Raw genomic sequence first — 27,713 nt, forward strand, 5'->3', positions numbered from 1 at the left:
TGTGTAGACGAAATAAGGTGAATTAGAGCGCAGCTGAACAAGTCTGGTTTGAAACCCGTCACCCGTGGCAGTAAGCAATGGAAACTTCTACACACGCCTCATGGAGAGGAGTTGAAATTACATTCAGAACCAGGATGCTAATTTGCACGTTTTCCTCGAGCTTAACCCATCAGACATTCAGACTGGATTTGTTTGATCGAAGAACACATGTTTTCCACCAAATAGTACTTTAATCCCGTGACAGTAGGAGATGGAAAGTTTAATTTCCCCCAAATGGATGGAGGAAAAGGAAACAAACAAGTGGCGAATTCAGAGCTCTGTCTCTCTCTCTTTACAAATGAAGACGCAATGTGATCATGGACCACCAGGAAAACAAACGAACAAAATAGGCAATGCCGCCGCCTTACAAACTACTAGTACAAAGAAGCGGTGAATGGTGACGACCAGTCTTGCTTGAATGCGCAAAAACAAAGGAGGGCGGGTCAGCCTTGTCATCCTTCGATGAAGCCGGTCATCCGCAGCACGGAGTTGCGCAGGTGGCTGATTCGATACATGTATCACGTGATAAGGTAACTTTTTTTAATCACGTGAAAAAGTACTTTAATCACGTGAAAAAGTTACCTTATCACGTTCCAAACAGGCCCTTACCCAAGTTCCATGTTAAATGGCGAAGGAAACTCGAATCGGTTGCTGGGTGTCACCATCGCTGCCCGGAACCAGAGAAAAAACTAAGGGGGCCAGATGAAGGTAAGACATGGAGAAAGTACCTTCAACAACTCATTCCCTTTGAAATAGCTACTACTAGAATGGTTGGAGCAGGAGCATTTAAAAAATCAAACCATAGGGGGGCCTTGGCCCCTGCTAGCCCCCACTTGGTTCTGGCCGTCCGCACGTGAGACGCGCGACCGATGAAACAAAAAAGCGAGCGACACGTGAGCAACTAGATGGAATCCATAATCCACAAACGCCGGGCTAGACACTTGGATTGGACATGGGTAGTCCGGTCCAGATAATATCCATGACAAAATTGATTCAAATTAATTACCTAGATGCTTTAACATTCGTGCAAAAAAATTTTAAACTTCGTGCAATTTTTTTTGAAAGGACCACTTGAACAAAACTCTATTTTCTAGGTTAAACTTAACAAACGATACATGTATCACGTGATTAGAACACTAATAGACATTGAAGAGGGCACACATGCGCGGCCTTTTTCTTGGGAAATCAGAGAAAGGAGTGTACTTTGCAAGTTGCAACAATTGATAGTGGACCCTCGATGAACTTAGTGGGAGATTGGGTGCTGAAACGTCACAATAACCTTCGGTGCTCTGCCTTGTGGGAAGCAGTGCGCTTGAACTCCGGTCAACAAATTGATGGACCGTGGATTTTGGAGGATAACAACAAGGTGCTGCCAGAAGAGAATTGTGAACGGCACTCTGGTAACGACAGTGTTATGATGATGGAGGTGACAATGAAGACAGATTCAGTTGCACTCGCTTCCTGTGACAAAGAGGTCGTTTTCTTGACGGTATCATTTATAGGAATACCTCAAAGGTTCAATACTGTACGTGCAGCTGTATTACTGCCCATTAAATCAATTAGTATTTCTCTGTGTATGTTTTGTGATTGCAAGAAAATGATCGTGTCTGACCATTCCTGATCTTAGTTTCTTAAACATCGTTGGATATGCAGAAACTAATGGTCATGTGTTAACCATTGAAAGTGTTAGTTTTTCACGCCACTTTACACATCAGAGAAGCAGCCATGGAACAGTGTTTTTCTCCCACAACATTTCAACATAAATTAAATTTCAGCATAAGCGATCAGTGTGCTAGAAAAAACAAAGAAATACAAAGAAATTTCAGCATAGAACATGACCGTGTCAGTTTCTTCGGTTGCCCCGTGCCCAGAACTAATAAAGAAATACAGATGGCTGAAAACCACGTAGCTAGAAAAAACAAAGGACATATCCACATCTCGATTGTACGAAGGCCATGCGGCTGCTACTCTGATGTGTCCTATCTGTCGACGTGCAACGTAAGCCCGTTTTTCGCTAGTTTAGCATAGCAGCATCAAACATGAGGCTGGGAGAATGAACAGGTGGAGGCGTGGCGCAGAACGGAATCTTAAGAAATACTAGTACTGTACTTTTTATTAATTGTGGGCAAGGAACCCAAATCAGCGTGCTCACGTCCTTATAGGGCGGCGGGACCAGCCAATTGGGAGGATCCCCAGTTCCAACAGTTTCTTGTAGACACCTGTGCTAGTGTACACCTGGACAAGGGTTACTTGCAGAGGTAAATTTCTGCGTATCAACTTGGGAGAAGAAGATAATGTTATATATATATGTACGGAATAGTTATGTTGAGGTGTGAGTCACCTCATAGGTGTAAATGTTATCATCAGAAGGTTTATAACTTGAAAATTTCGATTCTTTCTGAAGATATATAGGTTCCTTCTTCAAGGACAAATTACTACCCTATACTTTTAGAGATATCTCTTTCCATTCGCGTGAAACAATGATGCTCTAATATAAACGTCTTTAAAGTTGAACCGGGTGGAAAGATATTCGCCATCTCCTTGTTTCTTCACAAACATTGGAGCTGTTTGTTTAGCTAAAATTTGGTTTATGCTGATGCTTATGATGATTTGTTGTGAGAGAAAATAATATTTAGTCACTAAAAAGTAACGCTGAACAACTAAACCTAACTCTGCATTCCACTGCATTTTACTATCGCCGTATCATGCACTGACATCCAGCGTCCGTTCCTACTACACGACAACCTTTAGAACAGAATAAACGTGGCCATTCTATTCATGCATACATGCATATTATTCCAAGATCTAGCTCGGATCTTCCACAAAAAAAAGGAGAGCTAGCTCGTCTTTCTTTCACTTTCTGTCACGTTAATTCACACACCTGCAAAAACCTACGAACTCAACACTGCTTCGTTCTCCGAGTGAATTGAAACGGGAGATCGAGCATTTCCCACAAATTTCGTAGAACTACTCGCGCATCTTCCTCGGCCTGGCCCTCCCGCTGGGCACGATGAGCATCATCATCGCCTTGTCCCTCTTGGCCCTGCGATCGACGATGACATGCGGCGGTATGAAGACATGGCTGCCGATGACGGCGCTACCGGCACCGACGCCGCCGGCGTGGCTCGCGCTAAACTTACTCGATCCGGCCGGTGCTCGATCGGTGCCTCTCGCAGCAGTGGCACCGTCGACGACCTTCTTCCGGCCGGGGATGTCGATGGGGGAAGAAGCTTTCTGTCGGACTTGCAGCTTCAACGGAGCCTGGTGCTCGCTGCTGCTGCTGTCGCCGTCGTCGTCGATGCCGATTTGAGAGAAATACAACCGGGGTGACTCCTTGAAATCTGCTGCGTCTGGCCATAGGATGTCCGCTTCTTGAAACTCTTCCTCCTCCTGCAGCTCGGCGTGCAGCATCTTCTTGCTGCTTGACCTTGACTTGCTCGGGATGTTTTTAGGAGAGGATAAGTCGATAAGAACGTATTAGTACTAGCTAGTGGAGGTATTCATGTATGTCTTGAACTATCTAATCGATCCAGTCATTTTCCCTGTGTCGACTATATATATAATAATCATCATATCGGTTGGCGATTGCCAGCAAGTTGCTGCATCTGTTGCGGTCTATATGTACTGTTATTTGAGCGAGTCAAGAACCCAATAGATGCACGGTCAGGAGTCAGGACCGCTGAATCAGCAGCAACGCGTAAATCCAATTCTAGCTTGTTTGAACCAGATGCATGGGCGAATGCACTGATGCATGCGCATGGACACTGCACACAGACATATGACGACTCAATGAAATCCACCTCACATTTCGTATGAATTTACAAAGGAATACAAAATGCCTTGCCATCAATTCTTTCCAACCTCAATCTCACAAAAGGAAATCAACCAATCGGGGACTGACTCAAACAGTGTGACATATTCGACCGTTTGGATCGGGGGATGGACGGAAGCTTGCTTGCTGGTCGCTGCATTATTAATGCTAAGCTAACCAGCGAGGTGGACAGCCACAGCCAGGACCGACGGACGCGTGCCGGCCGCTGGCTGAGGCTATTGGCTAGCTCTCGATGAAGCCGGTCATCCGCAGGACGGAGTCGCGCACGCGGCGCAGGTCCCGGCCCTTGAGCGTGCGGCCCTGCCCGGAGCACACCGAGGACGCCGCCCTGCGCCGCTCCAGCAGCACGTGCGGGGGCGCCGCCGCCTCGCCGTCGTCTCCCTGATCCTCCCGGTTGTTCGTCTCCCGCCGCGGCCCCGAGGTGGCCGGGATCTCGATGGGGTCCGTGAACGTGGCCCGGCGCTCCCGCTCGGCCTGCTGCGCCCACGCCGCCGCGTTCTGCGACATCGTTTTCTCAATGATCAGATCGATCAACCGCGACGACTCAGCTTGCAATCAGAGTAGTGCTGAAGGAAATGTGATGGCACTCTAGTGGTTTTTGCCCAAACCTCTCTCCGTCTGCCGCTCGGCGTGGGGCGAGATATATAGGGCGCGGCGCCCGGCGGCCACCTAGGCCTGCTTGCTTGCTTGCTGGCAGGCTAGGTGCCCGTCCGTCCACCTATAGGTAGCGACCCGGGTCGGTAGCCAGGTTCCGTGTGGCGCTGCGCCGCTTTGTGTGACAGATAAGTATGCGATGCGGCGATGATGGGCCTTGACGTACGAAACGGGAAGGAATAATTCGGCAGTTGAGGTCGACCGATCGGCTGCGACGCGTCTGCGCGCGGGCGGGCGGTCCGGCGTTCCGGCCGGTGCCGTGAGGGAGGCATCGAGGGCAAAGCCATATTCCAACGTGTTCCTTTTCCTTCCCTTGCGGTTCAGTTCTCACTCTCAGGTTGGGTTGTGCGGCGGCGCAAGTTTGGCGATCTTCGCGTGCCAAGTCGTGATGCTTTTCCGATGTGCTTTTGCCTTTTGGACATCGTATATGCTATGCTGTCATCCCTGACACCTGTTCGTGTTCTCTGTTCTGTCCTTGGCGTCAAGAAAGCTGATCGGGTCGTTTCCTGTTCCTGGTCGACCGGTTTGGTCGTGACGGAGAATATGCAGATGTTCCTCCGGCACGTGTGCGCATCCTGCGTGCGTACGCACGTTTGCAAATGACACTGACGTCTTGCCTTGCGAATGACACTGACGTCCGGAGAAAGATAAGGGTTGGCATTGCACGCGTCGCGCAAAGACTAACAGTGCCTTGTCGCACATGTCTATTTGGTTTTCCAGCGATCGATCAAGTCACAGGTGGGTTTTAATCTGGTAACCTAGCTCATTGCATATGCATCATCTCTGATGAATAAGTTGGATTCAGAGAATCACGCACGGACAAAATTGAGAGAAAAGGGACAAAATTCTGAATCAGGACAAACTTAGCCCATTCGTTCAAAATGCCAATCGTCTGCGGCTAACTCTACCTCACCAAGCAATTAACCGGATCGGCAGCTGCCGTTGTTTAGGATCAGCTAGCTAGGTTGCACGCGCGCGGCTAGAATGCCAACCCTAGCATACCAAACACGCAACTTTTGCAATGAACGTATCGATTAGGACAGGAGCCGTACTGCCCGGGCGCCTGTGACATCTGGCTGTGTGTGTAATGAGCTTAACGTGTATCACCCGGTATCTCAAGGGAAACGAGCACGTCGGTTTCCCAGGCTGAAAAGCATAAGCAGAAGGGCAGGGCAGGCTTTGCTTTTGCTTGACTTGAGTAATAAGAGCCTAAGAGGCCTATCCGAACTGCAACCTACTGTACCGCAAGTTAGCTTATCCACCGGAAAAAGTTCATGCATGGTTATTGGACGTAAGAAATGCGTGTCGGATGCAGGATCAATTAGAACAGGCCTAGTGTACATTTCGTGTTGCATCGTTACCTTTTACAAGCCTGATGACGCTTTCAGGATTACTCAGTTTCAGAATTCAGAAAAAGACCCTAGACAACCAGTGGTTGCCCATGCGGCTAGCAGTAGGGTCAAAACGCAGTCAGTTTTGACGATGACGCTGGTTATTACTGCAGTTTCAGATAAACCTGTTGCGAAACCATTTGCCCGGTGACGCAAGCGCGATCGTGCATCAAGCGTGCAGCGCCGTCACTGTCGAACTACGGAGTAAATTACAGCTAGAGTACTCCTACACTTAGCAGCCGCTGAATTTTCAGAGCTTACTTCTCCGAAACGGACAATCTACCGGTGGTCCGTACAGACGAACTGGACAGAATATCCATCGATTCTGGACTCTAGCCACGAGTCCCGTGCCAGTAGCTCTGTGGTGTGGCAGCGTTTCAATCAACGCACAAAAAGTGCCGTGTTGGCATGCGCCACCGATGCGGGTCATACACCTGTAACGCCGAGCGGTTTGGACAAGGGACAGGCCGAGATCGCGCATTGTGACGCACGCACAGCCAGCCAGCTCTGCACGCCACAGGCACTTCTCAAGACTGGAGATGGTACGGCGCTTGGATAAGGATACGAAGCAGTCGGAGATTATCATAACATCATCGATCAAGCTAAATAGTGGTTTATAACGTCACAAGATGCGCCAGAAATTCGTGATAATTTTCAGAGACAGTGCTACACGTTCCAAGTAAAATAGGGCTTCTGTTCAGTTCAATCATGAATTCAGGCACATATGACAACTGAATATCACACAAGCCTGGGAAGCTAGTTTATCTTTGTTCCCTTTTTCTCCTTGATTGAAATCTTGGTGTGATTATTCTTCCACAACATAGCCGAAGGTTACATTGCATGCCTTCCACTTCTTGGAACAAGGTATGGGCATGGCTAAAGCTACCCTCCAATTTTTCTGTCCACGCGAGCCACTAGCTACCAAATGATGGTCACGCGACAAGAATAACAACGGGGCTCCTCACGACATGGGCGCCGTCGCTCCACGCATACGAACCCGCCACGAACTGCCCTCTCACTATGCTGCTCCCCTTCGCCTCCACCTTTATCCTGAACGCCTTCTTCTCGCCGGTCCGCGCAAAGCTGAGCCGTCTCGGCGAGACCTTCACGGAGACGCCCGCGGGCTCGACCACGGCGACGGTGTACCGAGCCTTGCCGGGGCCGACGTTGGTGACCGTCCGGTGCACGGTCACCGAGCCGTTGAGGCCGTGCACGGCCACGGAGGGGTGGTTCAGCTGGTAGGGCGGCGGCGGGCGCGCCGGGCACGGCACCGAGCGGTCGAGCTGGGAGCCGGCGCTGGCGCACGCGAAGAGCAGGTAGTCCTGGTACGACGCGTCGTACACGAGGCCCGGGTCCAGCGCGTGCTTGGGCCGGATGTGGCCCGAGCCGTAGTCCATGGGCCCCGCAACCGAGCCGTCCCCGTTCATTAGTGGGCCGCCTTCCGCGTTGTTGGTCGTGGCTGGAATGATGGAACACACGCACAGCACGAGCTCGGTTCAGTGTTCTGTTCAGAAACCTCGATCAGAGAGATGCGGCAGGGCGGCTGCCTTTGATGGCCTGAGGCGTTTGTTTACCGGTGGTCATGATGGCGGCGGAGCTCCAGTCGGGGTGCGCGGCCTTGATGAGGACGGCGGCGGCGGAGACGTGCGGGCACGACATGGACGTCCCCGACATGATGTTGTATTGCACCACGCGGTGGTCGCCGTCGAGTTTCGTCGGTGACGACGCCTCGCTCCACGCCGCCAGGATGTTCAGCCCCGGCGCCGTAATGTCCGGCTGCAAAATTAGCGCGCACTTACTTCTTCTCTGGGGCAGAGTTTGGCATGTCATATTTGTTTACGCCAGTTATTACTGTATCTAAGACGCTGCACGTTACGTACCTTGAGAATGCTGGGCTCCAGGACGTTGGGCCCACGCGACGAGAACTGCGCCATCACCGGCGACGGCCGGACGTCCACGACGGTCCTCGAGGGGTCCAGCACGGCAGTCGTGCTGGAGCTGGAGTTGATGCTGAGGATGGTGTTGGCATCGGCCGCGGCGACCGCGGTACCCCGGAGGATGTGCGCGTCGACGGGGACCTCGGAGCCGGAGGCCGCTGGGTTGCCGAGCAGAATGGCCGCGCCGCCCGCGCGCTTCACCTCCAGGCCCTTTTCCACCCGCAGCCCAGTGCCCCTAAAGCAAACGACGATCTTGCCTCGCACCTTGTCGCTGGACACGGAGTTCGGCAGGCACTGGCTGCGTCGTGGTGGAATCATGCTAGCACTTAGCACCATTCGTCATCGTTACTATAAGAGAGGTTAGTGCGGTTGATTGCTTACTTGGAAACATTAGCGGGAGTCCCAGGAACAACTGCGTCTGCTGCATAAACCAAATGATAGGGCTTGTCGCCGGGCAGCTGGTATGGTGTTACAGTTTGACCCTGACTCGAGAGAGAGAATTAAAAACAAATTAAGTCACATGTCTCTCCAATTGCAATTGAATTGATGCATGTCAATTCGTCCGCAGTGCTTACCATGACCATCGCACCATTGCCAAGCTAGATCGGGGAGTGGAAGGCGCGGTCGATGCTGCTGGCGGCCACCGTGAGCATCCACGGCGCGAGGTTGGACACGGTGGCCGGCTTGGGCCCGGAGTTCCCGCCGCAGCACGAGACCACCACGCCGCGCTTGGCGGCGTGCAGCGCCCCGAGGGCAATCCCGTCGTCCGCGAACCGCAGCGGGGCCCCCGAGGATCCGATGGAGACGCTCATGACGTCGACGCCGTCGCCGACCGCGTCGTCCATGGCGGCCAGCACGTCGGCCTCGAAGCAGGTGTTCTCGATGTTGGGGTTGGGCCCCGGGATGGGCCAGCGGCGCCCCGCCCGAGGCCGTCCCGTTCGCGAACCCGCCCAGCGTGGACACGCGGGGCACGGTGCGGCCGGCCACGGTGGACGCCGTGGTCGTGGTCGCGCGGTGACCGGAAGGCGTACGTGGTGTTGAGGCCCTTGTGTTAATATTCTGTGGATCGACTAGGGTAGATCTAGGCGGATGAACACTTAGAACCGTGAAACACATGCACATTTAGACCTAGAACACTACACCGAGAGGGAGATAGGGTAGAGAGGGGCTGGTGATGAACCTGAGCCTCCAGATGAAGTCGCGGTTGTGCTGGCCATCGCTGGTTCGGTGATGGAGGCAGCACACGGGCAGCGACGGGTGGAGTAGAGGTTGCACGGACGTCGATGCAGTGCGGTCGGGCGTAGCAGTGCCGACGGCGAGGATCAGCGGAGCTTCCCGTCGCTGGCTGCGCGCCCTCTTAGATCGGTCTAGGGTTTGTCGGTGGGTTTGCAGCTCACGGCGAACCTCGTGATTTGAGCCGCCGGCCCCCACCTTTTTATATAGCGCAGTGCGACGGGGGCCCACCAACCATGTAGGGTTGGGCGCCCCCGATCAGGGCGCGAGACCAAGGCCCAATAGGCCGTTGGGCTTATTGGTCAGGAGATCAATCTAACATTCTCCCCCTTGATCTCACTATTACTTTTATCTTTAAACTTTAAACTTCAATCCTTTTATCCTTACTCATTTCTTCACAGATGATGCATAGAGCATGTCTCATCGTCACGGTCAATCGCCGATAGATTTAACAGCTATAATGCACGTCTCTGATCTGAAATAGTTACTTTAACTTTTGGGCCCTTTATAGTCCAGGAATCATAGGCTTTCCCTTAAACCCATGCCGACTATATGTTCTCTGAACACGTTGGGTGGTAAGCCTTTTGTAAGCGGATCCGCGAGCATCTTTTCGGTACTTATACGCTCAAGACTTATCATTTGATCCCGGACTTTATCCTTCACAACATAATACTTTATGTCAATATGTTTGGCAGCACCACTTGACCTATTGTTGTGAGTATACTGTACTGCTGGATTATTATCGCAGTATAACTTCAGTGGTCTATTGATGTCGTCAACCACCTTCAAACCGGGTATGAACTTCTTTAGCCAGTTCACCTGCCCCGTTGCCTCATAACATGCTACAAACTCGGCATACATTGTGGACGATGTAGTGACGGTTTGCTTTGAGCTTTTCCATGAAATAGCTCCTCCTGTGAGAGTAAACACATATCCAGACGTGGATTTTCTATTATCTCCCGCATAATCAGAATCTGAATATCCCACTATATGGAGTGAATCAGATCTTCTATACGTCATCATGAGGCCTTTCGTTCCTTGCAAATAACGCAAGACTTTCTTTACCAATTTCTAGTGTTCTATTCCAGGATTGCTCTGGAATCTGCCAAGTAACCCGGTAACAAATGCCAAGTCAGGGCGCGTACACACTTGAGCATATTGCAAGCTTCCGACAGCTGAAGCATATGGAACCACTTTCATTTGATCGATCTCATATTGGTTCCTAGGGCATTGAAAATCCCCATATCTGTCGCCCTTGACTATAGGAGCAGGTGAGGGACTACATTTGTGCATACTGAATTTCTTTAAGACTTTTTCTATGTATGCCTTTTGTGACAGTCCTAATACCTCTTTACTTCTATCTCGGTGAATCTCGATCCCTAGAACGAACGAAGCTTCACCAAGATCTTTCATATCAAATTTTGAGGACAAAAATTTCTTTGTTTCCAGTAGTAGACTGACATCACTACTAGCAAGTAAGATATCATCCACATACAGGACAAGGAAGATAAACTTCCCATTCTTAAACTTTGCGTAGACACAATTGTCCTCAACATTATCTTTAAACCCAAAATTCTTTATTGTCTGATCAAACTTCAAGTACCACTGTCTTGAAGCTTGTTTTAATCCATAAATAGATTTCTTTAGGCGGCATCCCAAACGTTCTTTTCCTTCCATGACAAAACCTTTCGGTTGTGCCATGTAAACATTTTCCTCTAAGTCTCCGTTGAGAAATGCTGTCTTTACATCCATCTGATGTAATTCTAAATCGTAATGTGCCACTAATGTCATTATGATTCTGAAGGAATCCTTACATGAGACTGGAGAAAAGGTCTCATTGTAATCAATCCCTTCTCTTTGTGTAAAGCCTTTTGCCACAAGTCGGGCTTTATATCTCTCTATATTCCCTTGAGAGTTAAGTTTTGTTTTGTAGACCCATTTACAGCCTACTGTTTTGGCTCCTTTAGGAATTATCTCCAAATCCCAAACTTTATTTGCATTCATTGATCTCATCTCATCTTCCATGGCCTCAAGCCACTTTGATGAATGATCACTTTTCATGGCTTCTTCAAATGAGGTGGGATCATCCTCCATTTGAAATTCTTCAGTGTTGTACACTTCATAATCAGCAGGAATAGCTGATTTTCTAACTCTTTGAGACCTTCTAGGGGCCTCCTCAATTGGCACATTTTCTGTTTGAGGCTGTTGTTGCTCCCCCTCATGTGTGGCAATAGGTTCTATAGGATCCTGAGCCACAGGTTCCTCATCATCATTCATTGTTGCCACAGGCGGGATAACAACAGGTGCTGGCACCATAGTGTCTTGTACTGTTGGTGCAGCAACAGCAGGTAGTGAGAAAAATGGCTCATGAATGATCGGAGTGGGTGCATATACCCGCTTCTCTTCAAGGTTAATTTCTCGAGCTACCATGCTCCCCCTAATCATTTCATCCTCTAGGAAGACAGCGTGTCTCGTTTCCACAAACTTTGTATGTATATTAGAACAGTAGAAACGAAAACCTTTTGACTTTTCTGGGTAGCCAATAAAATGGCAACTCACTATTTTGGGATCTAGCTTCCCAATGTTTGGGTTAAAAACTTTAGCCTCAGCAGGGCTCCCCCACACACGCAAGTGGTTAAGTGAGGGTACTCTTCCTGTCCACAACTCATACGGTGTTTTGGGCACCGACTTACTTGGTACTCTATTGAGAATATGAATGGCGGTTTTTAACGCCTCCATCCACAGACTCGTGGGTAAAGTGGAGTAACTTATCATACTACGCACCATATCCATCAGGGTATGGTTACGCCTTTCAGGTACTCCATTCTGCTGAGGTTCGCCCGGTGTTAAATACTGGGCGACTATACCATTCTCCTGTAAGAACCTTGCAAAAGGTCTAGGAACTTGTCCATATGGGGTATGCCGACCGTAGTACTCTCCTCCACGGTCAGACCTGACTATCTTAATCTTTAAATCATGCTGATTTTCAACTTCTGCTTTAAATATTTTAAATTTATCCAACGCTTCTATTCTTTCTTTAATTGGATAAATGTAGCCAAACCGAGAGTAATCGTCTGTGAATGTTATGAATGAATCATAACCATCCACACTTTTCATAGGAAAAGGACCACATATGTCTGTGTGAATAATCTGTAGAATTTCTGTGCTTCATTTGGCATCTTTCTTAATTTTCTTTACATACTTTCCTTTTATGCAATCTCTACATTATTCTAACTCTGAGAGCTCTAATGGAGGAAGAATATCATTCTTAACTAGTCTTTATATTTTCCCCCTCGAAATATGGCCTAAACGACAGTGCCATAATTTCGACAACGCATCGTGAGCTCTCTTTCGTTTTCTGTTTTCATTGTTCGATGAGGATACATTTTCATTCACATCACATACGGAATTCACATTTTCACGAAGTGATAACAAATAAAGCTCGTCTTGTCGGAAGGCAAGACCAATACATTTATTATTAAACAATATCTGACATTTGTCATTTCCAAAATGGCAATCATAACCATCATGGTCCAACTTTGATACACTAATCAAATTTCTTTGCAAAGAAGGTACATAAAGAACATCTCTATGAATAAGTATGAAGCCATCAGCAAGCTCTAACGGAAGATCACCAACGGCCTCAACATCTGCTTGTTCTCCATTTGCGACTTTAATGAAACTTTTGCTTCTTTGCAAAGTTCTCATCGAACGGAATCCCTGTAATGAATTAGCAACATGAATAGTTGCACCTGAATCAATCCACCAAGTAGATTTTGAAAACTTTACATACAAGGATTCATTTACGAACGTAATAATGTTCTCACCTTTATTCTTCATTATCATCTTTAAGAAATCAGGACAATTCTTTTTATAATGTCCCGTCTTCTTGCAGTGGAGACACTGGTCTTTGGCCACTGGAAATTGCTGGTTCTGAGACTGTTGCATGGGACCTTTTCTAGATGACTTGGAGGAAGAGTTGTTATTATAGTTCTTTTTCTTATCTTTTAGGTAGTTGATAGAACCACCTTGTGAAACTTTTATTCTTTCCTCCTCCTGCACACACATGGCTATGAGCTTTTCTAAATCTCATTTTTCGGGCTGTATGTTGTAATTAACAACAAAGGTGTCAAATTCTTTGGGCAAAGAAGCAAAAATCAAATGAATAAGAAACTCATCCTTGAGTGCCAAATCCATTGGTTTGAGCTTAGATGCCAGATTGCTTATTCTCAGTATGTGCTCTCTAATGCCACTGCCGCCACCAGAGTACCATTCTGTAACCAGCTGCTTGATCAGCTGGGTTGCATATGTCTTTGAAGAGCTAGTGAACTGACTCTTTATTCTATCTAGGTACTCTGTGACCGTGTCACAGTCTGGAATTGAGCCCACAATAGCAGGCTCAATGGTGTTCTTTATCACTGCCAAACACTTCTTGTTGGCAGTGACCCATTTCCTATGCTCAAGGTCATAGGATATCTTTACGGGAGCAAAATCCCGCTCTCTATTCTGCCATGCAGCATCAGTCTCATCAGTCTCCCTCACCGGTGCCACAGGTTCTCTGGGGCACGGTGTGGTGACAACCCAGTCCACCTCAGCGAGGATGAAAGCCAGGTCTATCTTTTTCTTCCACTCATTATAGTTATCACCTTTTAGAGTGGGGATCTCTTTGATACAACTCATCAAGTTGTATCCTCTTGAAAACACAATTCAAATAGGGTGAGAACAGAAATAACAACAATAATTGCATGCCTTAGTTTAACGTTGGTCAAAATTAGAACATACAATTATTTTCTACACTAATTCTACATCACCGTTGGGCAGAAATAGAATTAATGTATGACAAAAACATTATAATATTGCCATTAATCAACGTTGGTCAGAATGACAACAATATTATAATCAATTTAAAACATATCCATTTTCAAAATTAAATTCTCCCGTTGGTTCGAATTTAATAATGAAAATTACATCTTTAAATACGCAGCGGAAACTTTAACATTTAATAATCTTTTTCCTATTTTCCAGAAGCAAATTTACTATTTACTGAACAAAAAATATCGTTGGATAAATTTTGTACAGAAAATTATCATAAAAATTCAATTCAAATTGATCAAACTGTTTTCTGGAAAATAATAAAAACAAAAACTGTGACTTTACTATTTATTTGGCCATTTCGGCCCGATCCATCAATCAGTTTGCGCGGCCCAGCGAAAACGGCCCATGGCCTATTCACGCGCGCGCCCGTCAGCGCACCCGGTCCAGCACCCCGTGGCCCAGCCGCGCGCGCCTGCTGTCCCGGCCTAGCTTCCCTCTGCCCAGTCGCACGTGCCAGCGCACCCCCGCGCCCAGGCCGTGTGGCGCTCTCTCCCCCGCGCCCAGGCCGCAACCTAGGCCTGGGCCGGGATTTCGGCCGAGCAGCAGCGCCCGCCTGGGCCAAAAGAGGCCCGAGCCCTCCTGGCCGTTGATCTCCGATCGACGGTGGAGCGCGCAGCTCGGGGCATCAAAAACCCCGGCCGACCGCGCCTCCCTCAGCCCTAGCTTCATTTTCACGCGCACACTCTCTCTCTTCGCCTCACTGCTCTCCTCTTCTCTCCTTAGTTCATCACCGAGCGACACGGTGAAGCAGCGAGGTCCCGGCGCCGTCGCCGGCCCCCTCGCCGGCGTGCGCGCTCCCCAGCGGGTGAGCGCGCCGCCGTCGAGCGGCCTGGCCGCGGCGCCCCTGTGGCTGGATCCCGGCGAGCCGTGCCCCCTTCGGCCAGCCTTTCTTTTCCCTACGCGCGCCGGTGTGCTCGACGGCGAGGTGAGCCAAGCCACCCTTTTCCCCTTCTTTTCCCCTTTCGGTTTCTTTGAATCGAATTTTGAATGATTTTCCCGATTAGGGTTAGGGTTAGGGTTAGACACGACACTGTTTTTCTTTTCCTCGAATCACCTTCGGGTTTTTCTTTAACCTCATTAGGTTTAGGGTTCATCCGAACCATATCTTTTCTCAGATCCGACGGATCGAGTTTAGGGTTCAACCGAACGTCGGCCGACCCTTTTCTGCTTAGATCCGCACTGGATCTCTTCGTCTTTTTTCTTTTCTAATCGGTACCCATTCTAGATCTACGTGCTAGTAGGCTCTGGTACCATTGTTATTATTCTATGGATCGACTAGGGTAGATCTAGGCGGATGAACACTTAGAACCGTGAAACACATGCACATTTAGACCTAGAACACTACACCGAGAGGGAGATAGGGTAGAGAGGGGCTGGTGATGAACCTGAGCCTCCAGATGAAGTTGCGGTTGTGCTGGCCATCACTGGTTTGGTGATGGAGGCAGCACATGGGCAGCGACGGGTGGAGTAGAGGTTGCACGGACATCGATGCAGTGCGGTCGGGCGTAGCAGTGCCGACAGCGAGGATCAGCGGAGCTTCCCGTCGCTGGCTGCGCGCCCTCTTAGATCGGTCTAGGGTTTGTCGGTGGGTTTGCAGCTCACGGTGAACCTCGTGCTTTGAGCCACCGGCCCCCACCTCTTTATATAGCACAGTGCGACGGGGGCCCACCAACCATGTAGGGTTGGGCGCCCCCGATCAGGGCACGAGACCAAGGCCCAATAGGCCGTTGGGCTTATTGGTCAGGAGATCAATCTAACACCTTGTAGTGCGCCTCGTAGGCCTTGATGTAGTATCACGCCCCTATGATCTTCCTACGTGCTCCAATTGACTCCAGTCAAAACTTTTTTGTCAGATGGATATACTATAGCAGAAAAAGCGAGAGTGAGATCGTGGTGGGTACAGCGTTGACTCCAATCTCAGTTACACTCAGAAAGCAGTGGTGACACTGCCACGATCATTTGGATTGGATGGACCAACCAGCACGTCCCTTTCCACCTCACCGGCACCGGCCCGAGCCCTTGGTCGCTGAAGCTCCTCGACTCCGACCAAATCCCTGCTGGTGCAAGCAAGCAAGCAAATCAAGACATGATTGAAACGACAAACACGATGCGTGGATGGATGGAGGGCGCTCTCACCGGAGTCGAGGATGTCGACGATGACGTCCTCGCTGGATTTGTCAAGGGACGGCAGCCATTCCCTGCCGTTGGGAGGATTGATGAGTCCTTCCTCAAAGCCTAGAAACTGCCAAGACCTCGTGGTATGCGGCGCCCACCTCCCCTCGCTCTGGAAGGCACACACCACCTTGTTAGATTGATCTCTATTTAACTGGACCCAACACCCTAGTTGGGTCCTTTGATTCGCGCCCTGATCGGGGGCGCCCAGCCCACCATGGCTGGAGGGCCTTGTCACCCTGTGCTATAAAAAGAGGTGGGGGCCGGTGGCACTAATCATGAGGTTGACCTGAGCCAAGCTCCCCCACCGACACTCAAACCCTAATCCGATCAAGAGGGGCGCAGCCAGTGACGGGAAGCCACCAGCCGCGCCGCCCCGCTCCGACGATGGCAACTACACCGACGTCTTCCCCGACCATCGCTGCCCGTGCGTAGTCTGCATCGACGAACCTGATGGAGGCCACTGGATCTTCCACCCCTACGGTCTCAGGTTCGGTACCTTTCTCCTTCTCTCCCTGTCTCTCTCTAGACCATTCTACACATACTAGGATCTACCGTTTCACCTTTTATACCGAATAGAACAGTCAAAGGCTAGATCTATGATACTATAGTTACAACATTGGTACCAGAGCCATGGTTTAGGTATAGATCTGGCTTAAGAAAAAGAAATCCAGTGCGGATTTAGAAAGTAGAAAGGGGCTTCGGCCGACAAAGGGTTCAGTTGAACCCTAACTTCGATCCTTTCGGATCTGAGAAAAGAAAAGGGTTCAGATGAACCCTAACCCTAACTAGGTTAAGCAAATCAGAAAAGAAAAAGGGTTCGGATGAACCCTAACCCTAACTGGGTTAAAGAAGAAGCAAGGCTCGTTTTTCATGTCAAATCGAACCCTAAAACCCAAAATCAATTCGGGAAAAGACAAAATGTGCCATCCCTAACCCTAACCCTAACCCTAATCGGGAAATCGGATGAAATCCGAGCACAAGAACCAAAGAAATCGAAAGGGGAAAAGGGGAAAGGGATGGCTTACCTCGCCGTCGTGCACACCGGCGCGTGGGGAAAAGAGAGGGCCGGCCGGGGGCACTGCTCGCCAGGATCCGACCACAGGGGCGCCACGGCTAGGCCGCTCGATGGCGGCGCGCTCACCTGCTGGGGAGCACGCACGCCGGCGAGGGGGACAACGACGGCACTGGGGCTCGCTGCTCGCTCTCGCCGTTGACGCTCGTCGCTCGGTGCTGCGGTACTGAGGAAAGAAGAGAGCGCAGTGAGGCGAAGAGAGAGAGAGAGAGAGAGAGAGAGAGAGAGAGAGAGAGAGGGCCGAGAAGAATGAATTAGGGTTTCGGCTTGGAGGCGCGCTGCGTCGAGTTTATTCCAAGCGAAACGCCCGCTTGGCCATCTGATGCTGAACGGACGACCAAGATTAAATGGGCCAACTCACGGCCCAGGCGGACACGCGGGCGTGCGAGCTTTGCCGGCCCAGGCCCAGGTTGCGGCCTGGGTGCGGCCTGCGCGCGCGTGCATTGATGGGCCGAGCCGGTTTTTGGGCCAAAACAGTAAAGAATAAGCCCAATTTTCATTTTTTCCTTTTTCTAGAAAATTGAAAATAGAAATTGGCTCAAAACAAAATAGAAAAAGTATTTTTCCCTATGGGTAAAATTCATCAAATTGAATAATTTTCCGCTGCGTATTTAAAGATATAATTTTCATTATTAAATTCAAACCAACGGGAGAATTTAATTTTGAAAAATAGATATGTTTTAATTGATTATAATATTGTTATTATTCTGACCAACGTTGATTAATGGCAATATTATAATGTTTTGTCTTGCATTAATTCTATTTCTGCCCAACGGTGATGTAGAATTAGTGTAGAGAACAATTGTATGTTTTAATTTTAACCAACGTTGGAAATAAGACATGCAATTGTTATTGTTATTATTTATGTTCTCACAACATTTGAATTGTGTTTTCAGGCGGATACAACTTGATAAGTTGTATCAAAGAGATCCCCACTCTAAAAGGTGATAACTAAATTGAGTGGAAGAAAAAGATCGACCTGACTTTCATCCTCACTGAGGTGGACTGGGTAGTCACCACACCGTGTCCCACAGAGCCTGTGGCACCGGTGAGGGAGACAAACGAGGCTGATGCCGCCTGAGCAACCAGAGAGAGGGATTTTGCATCCCAAAGAATGTCCTATGACCTTGAGCATAGGAAATGGGTCACTGCCAACAAGAAGTGTTTGACAGTGATAAAGAACATGATTGAGCCTGCTATTATGGGCTCAATCCCAGAGTGTGACACTGTCACTGAGTATCTCAAAAGAATAAGAAGTCAGTTCACTGGCTCTTCAAAGACATATGCTACCCAGTTGATAAAACAGCTAGTGACAGAGAGATACTCAGGTAATGGTGGCATAAGAGAGCATATACTGAGGATGAGCCATTTGGCATCCAAGCTCAAATCAATGGATCTGGCTCTCAAGGATGAGTTCCTTATCCATCTGGTTTTTGCTTCCTTGCCAAAAGAGTTTGACACTTTCGTTGTCAACTATAACATTCAGCCCGAGAAATGGGACATGGAGAGGCTCATGGCCATGTGTGTGCAAGAGGAGGAGAGAATGAAAGTTGCCAATGGTGGCACTATTAATTATCTAAAAGATAATAAGAAAAAGAATACTAACTTCTCCTCAAAGTCAAAGGGCAAGGGTCCCATGCTGCCGTTGGCGATGTTGCTCTAGAGCTTGCTGATGGTTTCAAACTTATACTGAGAGATGTTCTTTATGTTCCCTCCCTACAGAGAAATTTGATTAGTGTGTCATGTTTGGACAACGATGGTTATGATTGCCATTTTGGAAATGGCAAATGTAAGATAACATTTAATGATGCATGTGTTGGTATTGCTATCTTACAGAATGAGCTTTATTTGTTATCACTACGCGATGATGTGAATGTTGTATGCGATAATGGAAATGTTGCGTGTGACAATGTGAATGTATCCTCATCTGTGGATGTAAATAGAAAATGAAAGAGAGCTCACGATGCATTGTCAAAATTATGGCACTGTCATTTATGCCATATTTCGAGGGGGAGAATAGAAAGACTGGTTAAGAATGATATTCTTCCTCCATTAGAGCTCTTAGACTTAGAACAATGCAGAGATTGCATAAAAGGAAAGTATGTAAAGAAAATTAAGAAAGATGCCAAATGAAGCGTAGGAATTCTATAGATCATTCACACAGACATCTGTGGTCCGTTTCCTGTAAAGAGTGGATGGTTATGCTTCATTCATAACATTCACAGATGATTACTCCCGTTATGGTTATATTTATCTAATCAAAGAAAGAACAGAAGCATTGGATAAATTTAAGATATTTAAGGCAGAAGTTGAAAACCAACATAATTTAAAGATAAAGATAGTTAGGTCTGACCGTGGTGGGGAGTACTACGGTCGGCATACCCCATATGGTCAAGTTCCTAGACCTTTTGCAAGGTTCTTATAGGAGAATGACATAGTAGCCTAGTATTCTACATCGGGCGAACCTCAGCAGAATGGAGTAGCTGAAAGGCACAATCGTACCCTGATGAATATGGTGCGCAGTATAATAAGTTACTCCACTTTACCGATGAGTCTGTGGATGGAGGCGTTAAAACCCACCATTCATATTCTCAATAGAGTACCAAGTAAGTCGGTGCCTAAAACACCATATGAGTTGTGGATAGGAAGAGTACCCTCACTAAACCACCTGCATGTGTGGGGGACCCTGTTGAGGCTAAAGTTTTTAACCCAAACATTGAGAAGCTAGATCCCAAAACAGTGAGTTGCCATTTCATTGGCTACCCAGAAAAGTCAAAAGGTTTTCGTTTCTACTGTCCAGATAGACATACAAAGTTTGTGGAAACAAGACACGCTGTCTTCCTAGAAGATGAAATGATAAGGGGGAGCATAGTAGCTCGAGAAATTGACCTTGAAGAGAAGCGGGTGTATGCGCCCACTCTGATGATTCATGGGCCATTTTTCTCACTACCAGCTATCGCTGCACCAACAGCGCAAGATACTATGATGTCAGCACCTGTTGTTATTCCACCTATGGCAACAATGAATGATGATGAGGGACCTGTTCTTCAGGATCCTATAGAACCTATTGCCACACATGAGGGGGAGTAACAACAGCCTCAAACAGAAAATGTGCCAAATGAGGAGGCTCCTAGAAGGTCTCAAAGAGTTAGAAAATCAGCTATTCCTGCTGATTATGAAGTATACAACACTGAGGAATTTCAAATGGAGGATGATCCCACCTCATTTGAAGAAGCCATGAAAAGTGATCATTCATCAAAATGGCTTGAGGCCATGGAAGATGAAATGAAATCAATAAATGCAAATAAAGTTTAGGATTTGGAGATAATTCCTAAAGGAGCCAAAACAGTAGGCTGTAAATGGGTCTACAAAATAAAACTTGACTCTCAGGGGAATATAGAGAGATATAAAGCCTGACTTGTGGCAAAAGGCTTTACACAAAGAGAAGTGATTGATTACAATGAGACCTTTTCTCTAGTCTCATGTAAGGATTCCTTCAGAATCATAATGGCATTAGTGGCACATTACGATTTAGAATTACATCAGATGGATGTAAAGACGATATTTCTTAACGGAGACTTAGAGGAAAATGTTTACATGGCACAACCGAAAGGTTTTGTCATGGAAAGAAAAGAACGAATGGGATGCCGCCTAAAGAAATTAATTTATGGATTAAAACAAGCTTCAAGACAGTGGTACTTGAAGTTTGATCAGACAATAAAAAATTTTGGGTTTAAAGATAATGTTGAGGACAATTGTGTCTACGCAAAGTTTAATAATGGGAAGTTTATCTTCCTTGTCCTGTATGTGGATGATATCTTACTTGCTAGTAGTGATGTCAGTCTACTACTGGAGACAAAGAAGTTTTTGTCCTCAAAATTTAATATGAAAGATCTTGGTGAAGCTTCGTTCGTTCTAGGGATCGAGATTCACCGAGATAGAAGAAAATGAGTATTAGGACTGTCACAAAAAGCATACATAGAAAAAGTCTTAAAGAAATTCAGTATGTACAAATGTAGTCCCTCACCTGCTCCTATAGTCAAGGGCGACAGATATGGGGATTTTCAATACCCCAGGAACCAATATGAGATCGATCAAATGAAAGTAGTTCCATATGCTTCAGCTGTCGGAAGCTTGCAATATGCTCAAGTGTGCACGCGCCCTGACTTGGCATTTGTTATCGGGTTACTTGGCAGATTCCAGAGCAATCCTGGAATAGAACATTGGAAATTGATAAAGAAAGTCTTGCGTTATTTGCAAGGAACGAAAGGCCTCATGATGACGTATAGAAGATCCGATTCACTCCATATAGTGGGATATTCAGATTCTGATTATGCGGGAGATAATAGAAAATCCACGTCTGGATATGTATTCACTCTCGTAGGAGGAGCTATTTCATGGAAAAGTTCAAAGCAAACCATCACTACATCGTCCACAATGTATGTCGAGTTTGTAGCGTGTTATGAGGCAACGGGGCAGGTGAACTGGCTAAAGAAGTTCATACCCGGTTTAAAGGTGGTTGACGACATATATAGACCACTAAAGTTATATTGCGATAATAATCCTGCAGTACAGTATGCTCACAAAAATAAGTCAAGTGGTGCTGCCAAACACATTGATATAAAGTATTATGTTGTGAAAGATAAAGTCCGGGATCAGACTATAAGTCTCGAGCATATAAGTACGATAAAGATGCTCGCGGATCCGCTTACAAAAGGCTTATCACCCAACGTGTTCAGAGAACATGTAGCCGGCATGGGTTTAAGGGAAAACTTATAATTTCTGGACAAAAAAGACCCAAAGATAAGTATCTATTTCAAAATAGAATAGTGTGTTATAGCTGTTAAATCTATCGGCAATGGACCGTGACGATGAAACATGCTCTATGCGCTAATCTATAATGGAATGAACAAAAGTAAATGAAAGTGAAAAATAAAAAGAGATCAAGGAAGAGATTGTTAGATTGATCTCTATCTGACTGGACCCAACGGCCCAGTTGGGCCCTTTGATTCGCGTCCTGATCGGGGGCGCCGAACCCACCATGGCTGGAGAGCCTCTGTCATCCTGCGCTATAAAAAGAGATGGGGGCCGGCGGCTCTAATCACGAGGTTGACCTGAGCCGAGCTCTCCACCGACACTCAAACCCTAATCCGATCAAGAGGGACGCAGCCAGTGACGGAAAGCCACCAGCCGCGCCGCCCCACTCCGACGACGGCAACTATACCGACGTCTTCCCCGACCATCGCTGCCTGTGCGCAGTCTGTATCAACGAACCTGATGGAGGCCACTGGATCTTCCACCCCTGTGGTCTCAGGTTCGGTACCTTTCTCCTTCTCTCCGTGTCTCTCTCTAGACCGTCCTACACGTACTAGGATCTACCGTTTCACCTTTTATACTGAACAGAACAGTCAAAGGCTAAATCTATGATACATAGTTACAACACACCTCGCTCCTCTCTGCAGGACGTCAGTGTGCGCAAAAGTCACGGATCAGCCAAACACAAGCGCTTACGAATCAACAACTGTTCTAGCCAAACACAAGCTTGCAAAATCTGCTCATTGACACTGTTTTCTGTACACGTACGTACCCGATAGTTTCGTGGCCTCTTCCTTGGAGAGGAACGCCGCGAAGCCATTGAGGGTGTGCTTGTAGCTGTACAGCAGCGACGCCCGTGCCTCTTCCTCACTGGTTGAAGCATCCCATAGAGTATGCGTGAGTGTGATTGGTTATATATATGGCCTATCTAGCAAGTTCATCTTTGACTACGTCTGCGAGCATCACGATGACTGCAACGGAGAGAACAGAAGTAGTGCATGCCATTTGCCATGTCGTTGTCGTTGCTGCTGGCTGCACGGTAGCCTGTTACCTGCTCTTGACGGAGAGTAGCAGCGTGTGATGATCCTCCAGGATTGCTTCCTCCGCCTTCGCTCCGGCGTGCTCGCCCAGGTACACTATGTAGACCTGTTCATAATGGCCATAGACGAAGTTTTACAAGCATAATCCATCCATATATATACTCTCATGGCTCTTCTCCACTTGCTGTGCAGAACTGGCACTAGACAAAACCTACAGTCTGGCTTTGCCAGCATAATCGATCGAAGATTTGGAGGAGTCAGCAGGGAAGAACAAACAGAGGGTGCACTGAATGAAGTAAAAGACTATTTAAGAATATTATTCTTAAGTAGTTTTTTATTCCCCCCTCGAAATATGGCATAAACGATAGTGTTATAATTTCGACGACGCATCATGAACATACAACTGTTCATATACACTAATTCTACGTCACCGTTGGGCAGAAATAGAATTAATGTATAAAATCATTAAAATTCACAACTGTTCTTACACACTAATTCTACATTACCGTTGGGCAGAAATAGAATTAATGCATAAATCATTAAAATTTACAACTGTTCTTATACACTAATTCTACATCATCATTGGGCAGAAATAGAATTAATGCATAAATCATTAAAATTACGATATTGTTATTAACAACGTTGGTCAGAAAATAACAACATCATAATCATGTCAAAATCTCTTTTTCTCTAATTAAATATCACATTGGTTCAAAATAATTGGAGAATAAATAATTTCTTTAGCAGCGGAAAAACTCTCTTTTTCTCTAATTAAATATCACATTGGTTCAAAATAACTGGAGGATAAACAATTTCTTTAGCAGCTGAAAAATAATTCAATTCAATGAATTTTGCCCATAGGACAAATCTCTTTTCTATTTTCTTTAAGCCATTAATCAATTTTCAAGAAATAAACATTTACTGGAAAAAGGAAAAAGAAAATTGACTCAAATCTTTACCGTTCACTCAGCCTGAGCAAGAATTCGGCCCGGCCTGCCTCCCTTGCCCGCGCCCTGCCCGCACCAGGCCGCAACCTAGGCCTAGGTCGGCAAAGCCACGTGGCGCGCTCGCCCGCCTGGGCCGTGAGTTGGCCCGATCAACCGGCGCCGTTCATTCTGATCTGACGGCCGAGCATCGTTATCGCCCGAACAAAACCCCGCGTCGTAGCCGGTGCCCCAGAACCCTAGTTCATTTGATTCCTACCCTTTCTCTCTCTTCGCCTCCCTCCCCAGCGCAGCGAGCAGCAACAGAGCGAGCGAGGAGGAGGAGCGGGCAGCCATGGCGCCGTTGCCAGCCCCCTCGCTGGCGTGTGCGCTCCCTAGTGGGTGAGTGCGCTGTCGTCGATCGGCCTGGCGGTGACGCCCCCTTGGCTGAGCCCGACGAGCAGCTGCCCCCGGTCGGCCCTTCTTCTCCCGCGCTAGCGAAGGGTCATCCCGACGCACGGCGAGGTAGGTCCCATCCCCCTTTCACCTTCTCCGATTTGCTTTTCTTTTCTCTTTCCAAACCGGTGTTGGGGATTAGGGTTTCGGGATTTACACTGTTCTTCTTGGATTCAACCGATTTAGGGATCTAGGGTTAGGGTTCCTTTTCGTTCGATTCGGTTCATGTCTTTCATTTGATTCCTTTTTTTTCTATTTGTACCGAATCACTCTCTTCTCTTTCCTCATCACGAGTTAGGGTTAGGGTTCGGTTGAACCTGATTCGGATTTTCTCGAAGGTTTTGATTCAAGATCTTCGAGATAATCCCCTTCCCCTCTTCCCCTTCTTCTCTTTAGATCTTCTTTCTTTTCTTTTCGGAGTTGAACCGATTGGAATGGGGATTCGTTCTAGGGTTAGGGTTTCGCTTTTCTTTTGATTTCTTTCTTTTCGGAGTTCGTCCGAATCGGGATGTAGGGTTCGGGTTCACTGTTGTTCTTCCCCACGGTCTGTTCTTCTTTCTCACGGTGCTTCGTGGGTTAGGGTTCGGCTTCGTGAGCCGAGGGCCCTTCCTCTTCACCCAGTTAGGGTTAGGGTTGGGGAACCACTGTTCTTCTTTCTTTTTACTCCTTTCCTCAGATCCGAACTGGGTCTGTTCTTTTCTTGCCATGCGCCTGCGAGGACGGCGGTGCGACACTTTTCCCCGCGCTATGGCGGTGGTGACCGGAGTTCTAGTGATGTCCGCCACCCCCGGTCTCTTTTCTTTTATCCAGTTAGGGTTAGGGTTTCAATCCGAAATGGATTTAACCCTTGTTCTTTATTTTCTATGCTCTACCCCCATACTGTAAATCGGCTCTGATATCATTGTTAGAATCACTGATTACCTCTGTAATGGAGTAGATTCGGGGTAGAGCTTCGACTAGATGGGGAAAATAGTTGGTGTACCTTTGTCTAGGTACCGCTCTGTCCATGGCGCCACAGCGGCTTGGACGCCAGTGTAGAGGCAGCTTGGCTTGGTGGAGTCCGTAGTGGTACGGTGGTGACCCTGTACGGCGGAGTCGGTGGGCTTCCTGTCGCTGGCAGCACTCCTTTAGATCGGATTAGGTTTCTCTGTGGTGGGATTGCAGCGGCTCCGGTCAACTTCGTCAGTTCCCCACTCCTCTATTTATAGTGCTGTGCGACAGGGGTCCACCAACCACATTAGGGTTGGGCGCCCCCCATCAGAGCGCAATCCAAGGGCCCTGTGGAGATCAACTAACATGAAGATGACCTGGTCCTGCTTTGTGGAGGCAGAGACATTGCAAAAGGTAGAGAGGGTGAGGACGAGGAGAAGGCTCAGCAAAGCCGATGCTCCTCTCATCTTCTCCCTCTGAATGCCTCGCGTGCCGATGCATCAATTGGCGGTTCGGGAGCTGTTTATATACCATACAATCAGAGGTGCGGCCAGGCCTTGGAGGCGATGGATAGGGGAGCAGAGACGCGGACATGGGCTGCCGCGAGTCTGAATGTCTGCGGGCGCCTTTAAGATAATGGACATCAGCATATCTTTTTTTTATCCATTATAATAACTTCGCTAGATTTTTTCCGTAGCTTACCAGTTGTCCCTCACTTCCCCCTCTGCACTTGGAACTACACGAATCTTTTCCTCGAGATAAGGAGAATCTTTGCTTGCAGCTTCAAGTTGCGGCGAACTTGGGAATCTTGCACATATATACTGTGTCGTGTTGTCGTAGTAGTTCAGGTCATGCAAATGTTCAGAACTCGCTCCTCTTTCTGGCAAAGGTTTCTGAGGCAAATCTACCCATGCGTTAGCATGGATCATGTTGTTCGTTTGACAATGGAATGCCCTGTTCGAAAGGTAACTTGGAGTCACAAGGCAAATCAACAACGTAGGAATAGGACGCCTCCATCCTCGACTCTCGAGTTCTAGCAAGTTGCCTGTCACGCTTTGTAATCTCAACATTCACATCTACGCGTAGCTATCACCCTAGCTTTGTCCTGCATCGAGCATGCTCGATGATTGGAGATTCCGCGATGGTTTGACGATGGAAACGAGAAACCGATAATCGACCCCATATAGTCTACTCTTCATGGCTCTTCTGCACTTTCTGTGCAGAACAGGCACTAGACAAAACCTATAGTCTGGCTTTGCCAGCATTACCGATTGAAGAATTGGAGGAAGAGGAATCAAGGGGAAAGAAGAAACACAGTTGGCAGCGCACTGAAGATAACCTGGTCTTGCTTTGCCAAGGCAGAGGCGTTGCAGAAGGAAGAGAGGGTGAGGACGAGGAGAAGGCTCGGCAAAGCCGATGCTCCTCTCATCTTCTTCCTCTGAATGCATCGCGTGCCGATGCGTAAATTGATGGCTCGGGAGCTGTTTTTATATACAATCAGAGGTGGACAGGGAGCCGAAGAAAATTGGGTGGACGCTAGGTCTGTCGCCGTGCTAAAAAAATTGAGTGAGGACCATTACTACCGGGACGTGGTGTGAACTGTCCGGCTGATACGTGGGCTTACCGTAAAGTTTTCCAAACGGGCCAACCCTGCTGGTCCGACACGAGCACGGTACGAATTGGCCCGGTACGAAAACGGCCTGGCTTGGCAGCTACCGTGCCTGTGCCAAGCACGACACGGCCCGCTTCAACGGCCGGCACAGGGGCGGCACGGCCTCGAGCCGTTGGATGGAGCCCCCCGCCTACTGATCGTTGGATCTAGGGGTCAGGTGGGACGGCTTTATAAGCCAGCCGCCGCTCCTGGCTCCCCACCTTTCCAAACCCTAGCTCATTTCGTCTCCATTCTAGCCGCATGGTCGCATCGAGCTCTCCCATCGACTGAAATCCTAGCCACTCTCTTCTCTTCTTCCCGCCGTTTGGTGGCTAGTTAAGGCGGCGGTTGCTAGCATGGGCACACGGCACGGCCTTCTACACCACTCTTCCTTCTCCCTGACCATCGATGTAGCTTTCTCATCGAGATCCACCACCGTTCGTCTTCGTCTCTGTCTCGTCGCTCTCATCGACCTCGCCGGAGTCCGGCATCATTGGGGCTCCGCTCTGATGCGTTGAGGTACCAGGGTGTCTGGTCTTCGCGACATCGTCGTCGCTGTTGTCTCTGGTGCTCCATCAAGAGAGATGAGCCATAACCCTAGATCTGTTCGTTTTTGTTCTTCTTCTTGATTTCTTCATGATCTTCTATTAACCCTAGGTGTTCTTGTTGTTCTTGGTTTTGGTAGGCGTT

The 27,713-nt window shown here is 48.0% G+C and overlaps 2 protein-coding genes and 1 pseudogene across 2 annotated transcripts; all 3 read right to left on the reverse strand.

Moving 5' to 3' along the window:
* Positions 1 to 2,941: 2,941 nt before the first annotated feature.
* Positions 2,942 to 3,517, reverse strand: LOC136452894 (uncharacterized). Its single transcript, XM_066453478.1, has one exon. It carries the CDS (start codon positions 3,448 to 3,450, stop codon positions 3,007 to 3,009), a length of 444 nt encoding a protein of 147 aa, XP_066309575.1. The 5' UTR covers positions 3,451 to 3,517; the 3' UTR covers positions 2,942 to 3,006.
* A 308-nt stretch (positions 3,518 to 3,825) lies between these two features.
* On the reverse strand, positions 3,826 to 4,497 carry LOC136452895 (protein S40-1-like). Its single transcript, XM_066453479.1, has one exon. The coding sequence runs from the start codon at positions 4,376 to 4,378 to the stop codon at positions 4,094 to 4,096; it is 285 nt and encodes a 94-aa protein (XP_066309576.1). The 5' UTR covers positions 4,379 to 4,497; the 3' UTR covers positions 3,826 to 4,093.
* A 2,275-nt stretch (positions 4,498 to 6,772) lies between these two features.
* On the reverse strand, positions 6,773 to 26,816 carry LOC136452896 (subtilisin-like protease SBT5.6; annotated as a pseudogene).
* Between the last annotated feature and the right edge of the window lie 897 nt (positions 26,817 to 27,713).

Source organism: Miscanthus floridulus, chromosome 5, assembly GCF_019320115.1.
Source record: "Miscanthus floridulus cultivar M001 chromosome 5, ASM1932011v1, whole genome shotgun sequence".
NCBI classification, from domain to species: Eukaryota; Viridiplantae; Streptophyta; class Magnoliopsida; order Poales; family Poaceae; genus Miscanthus; species Miscanthus floridulus.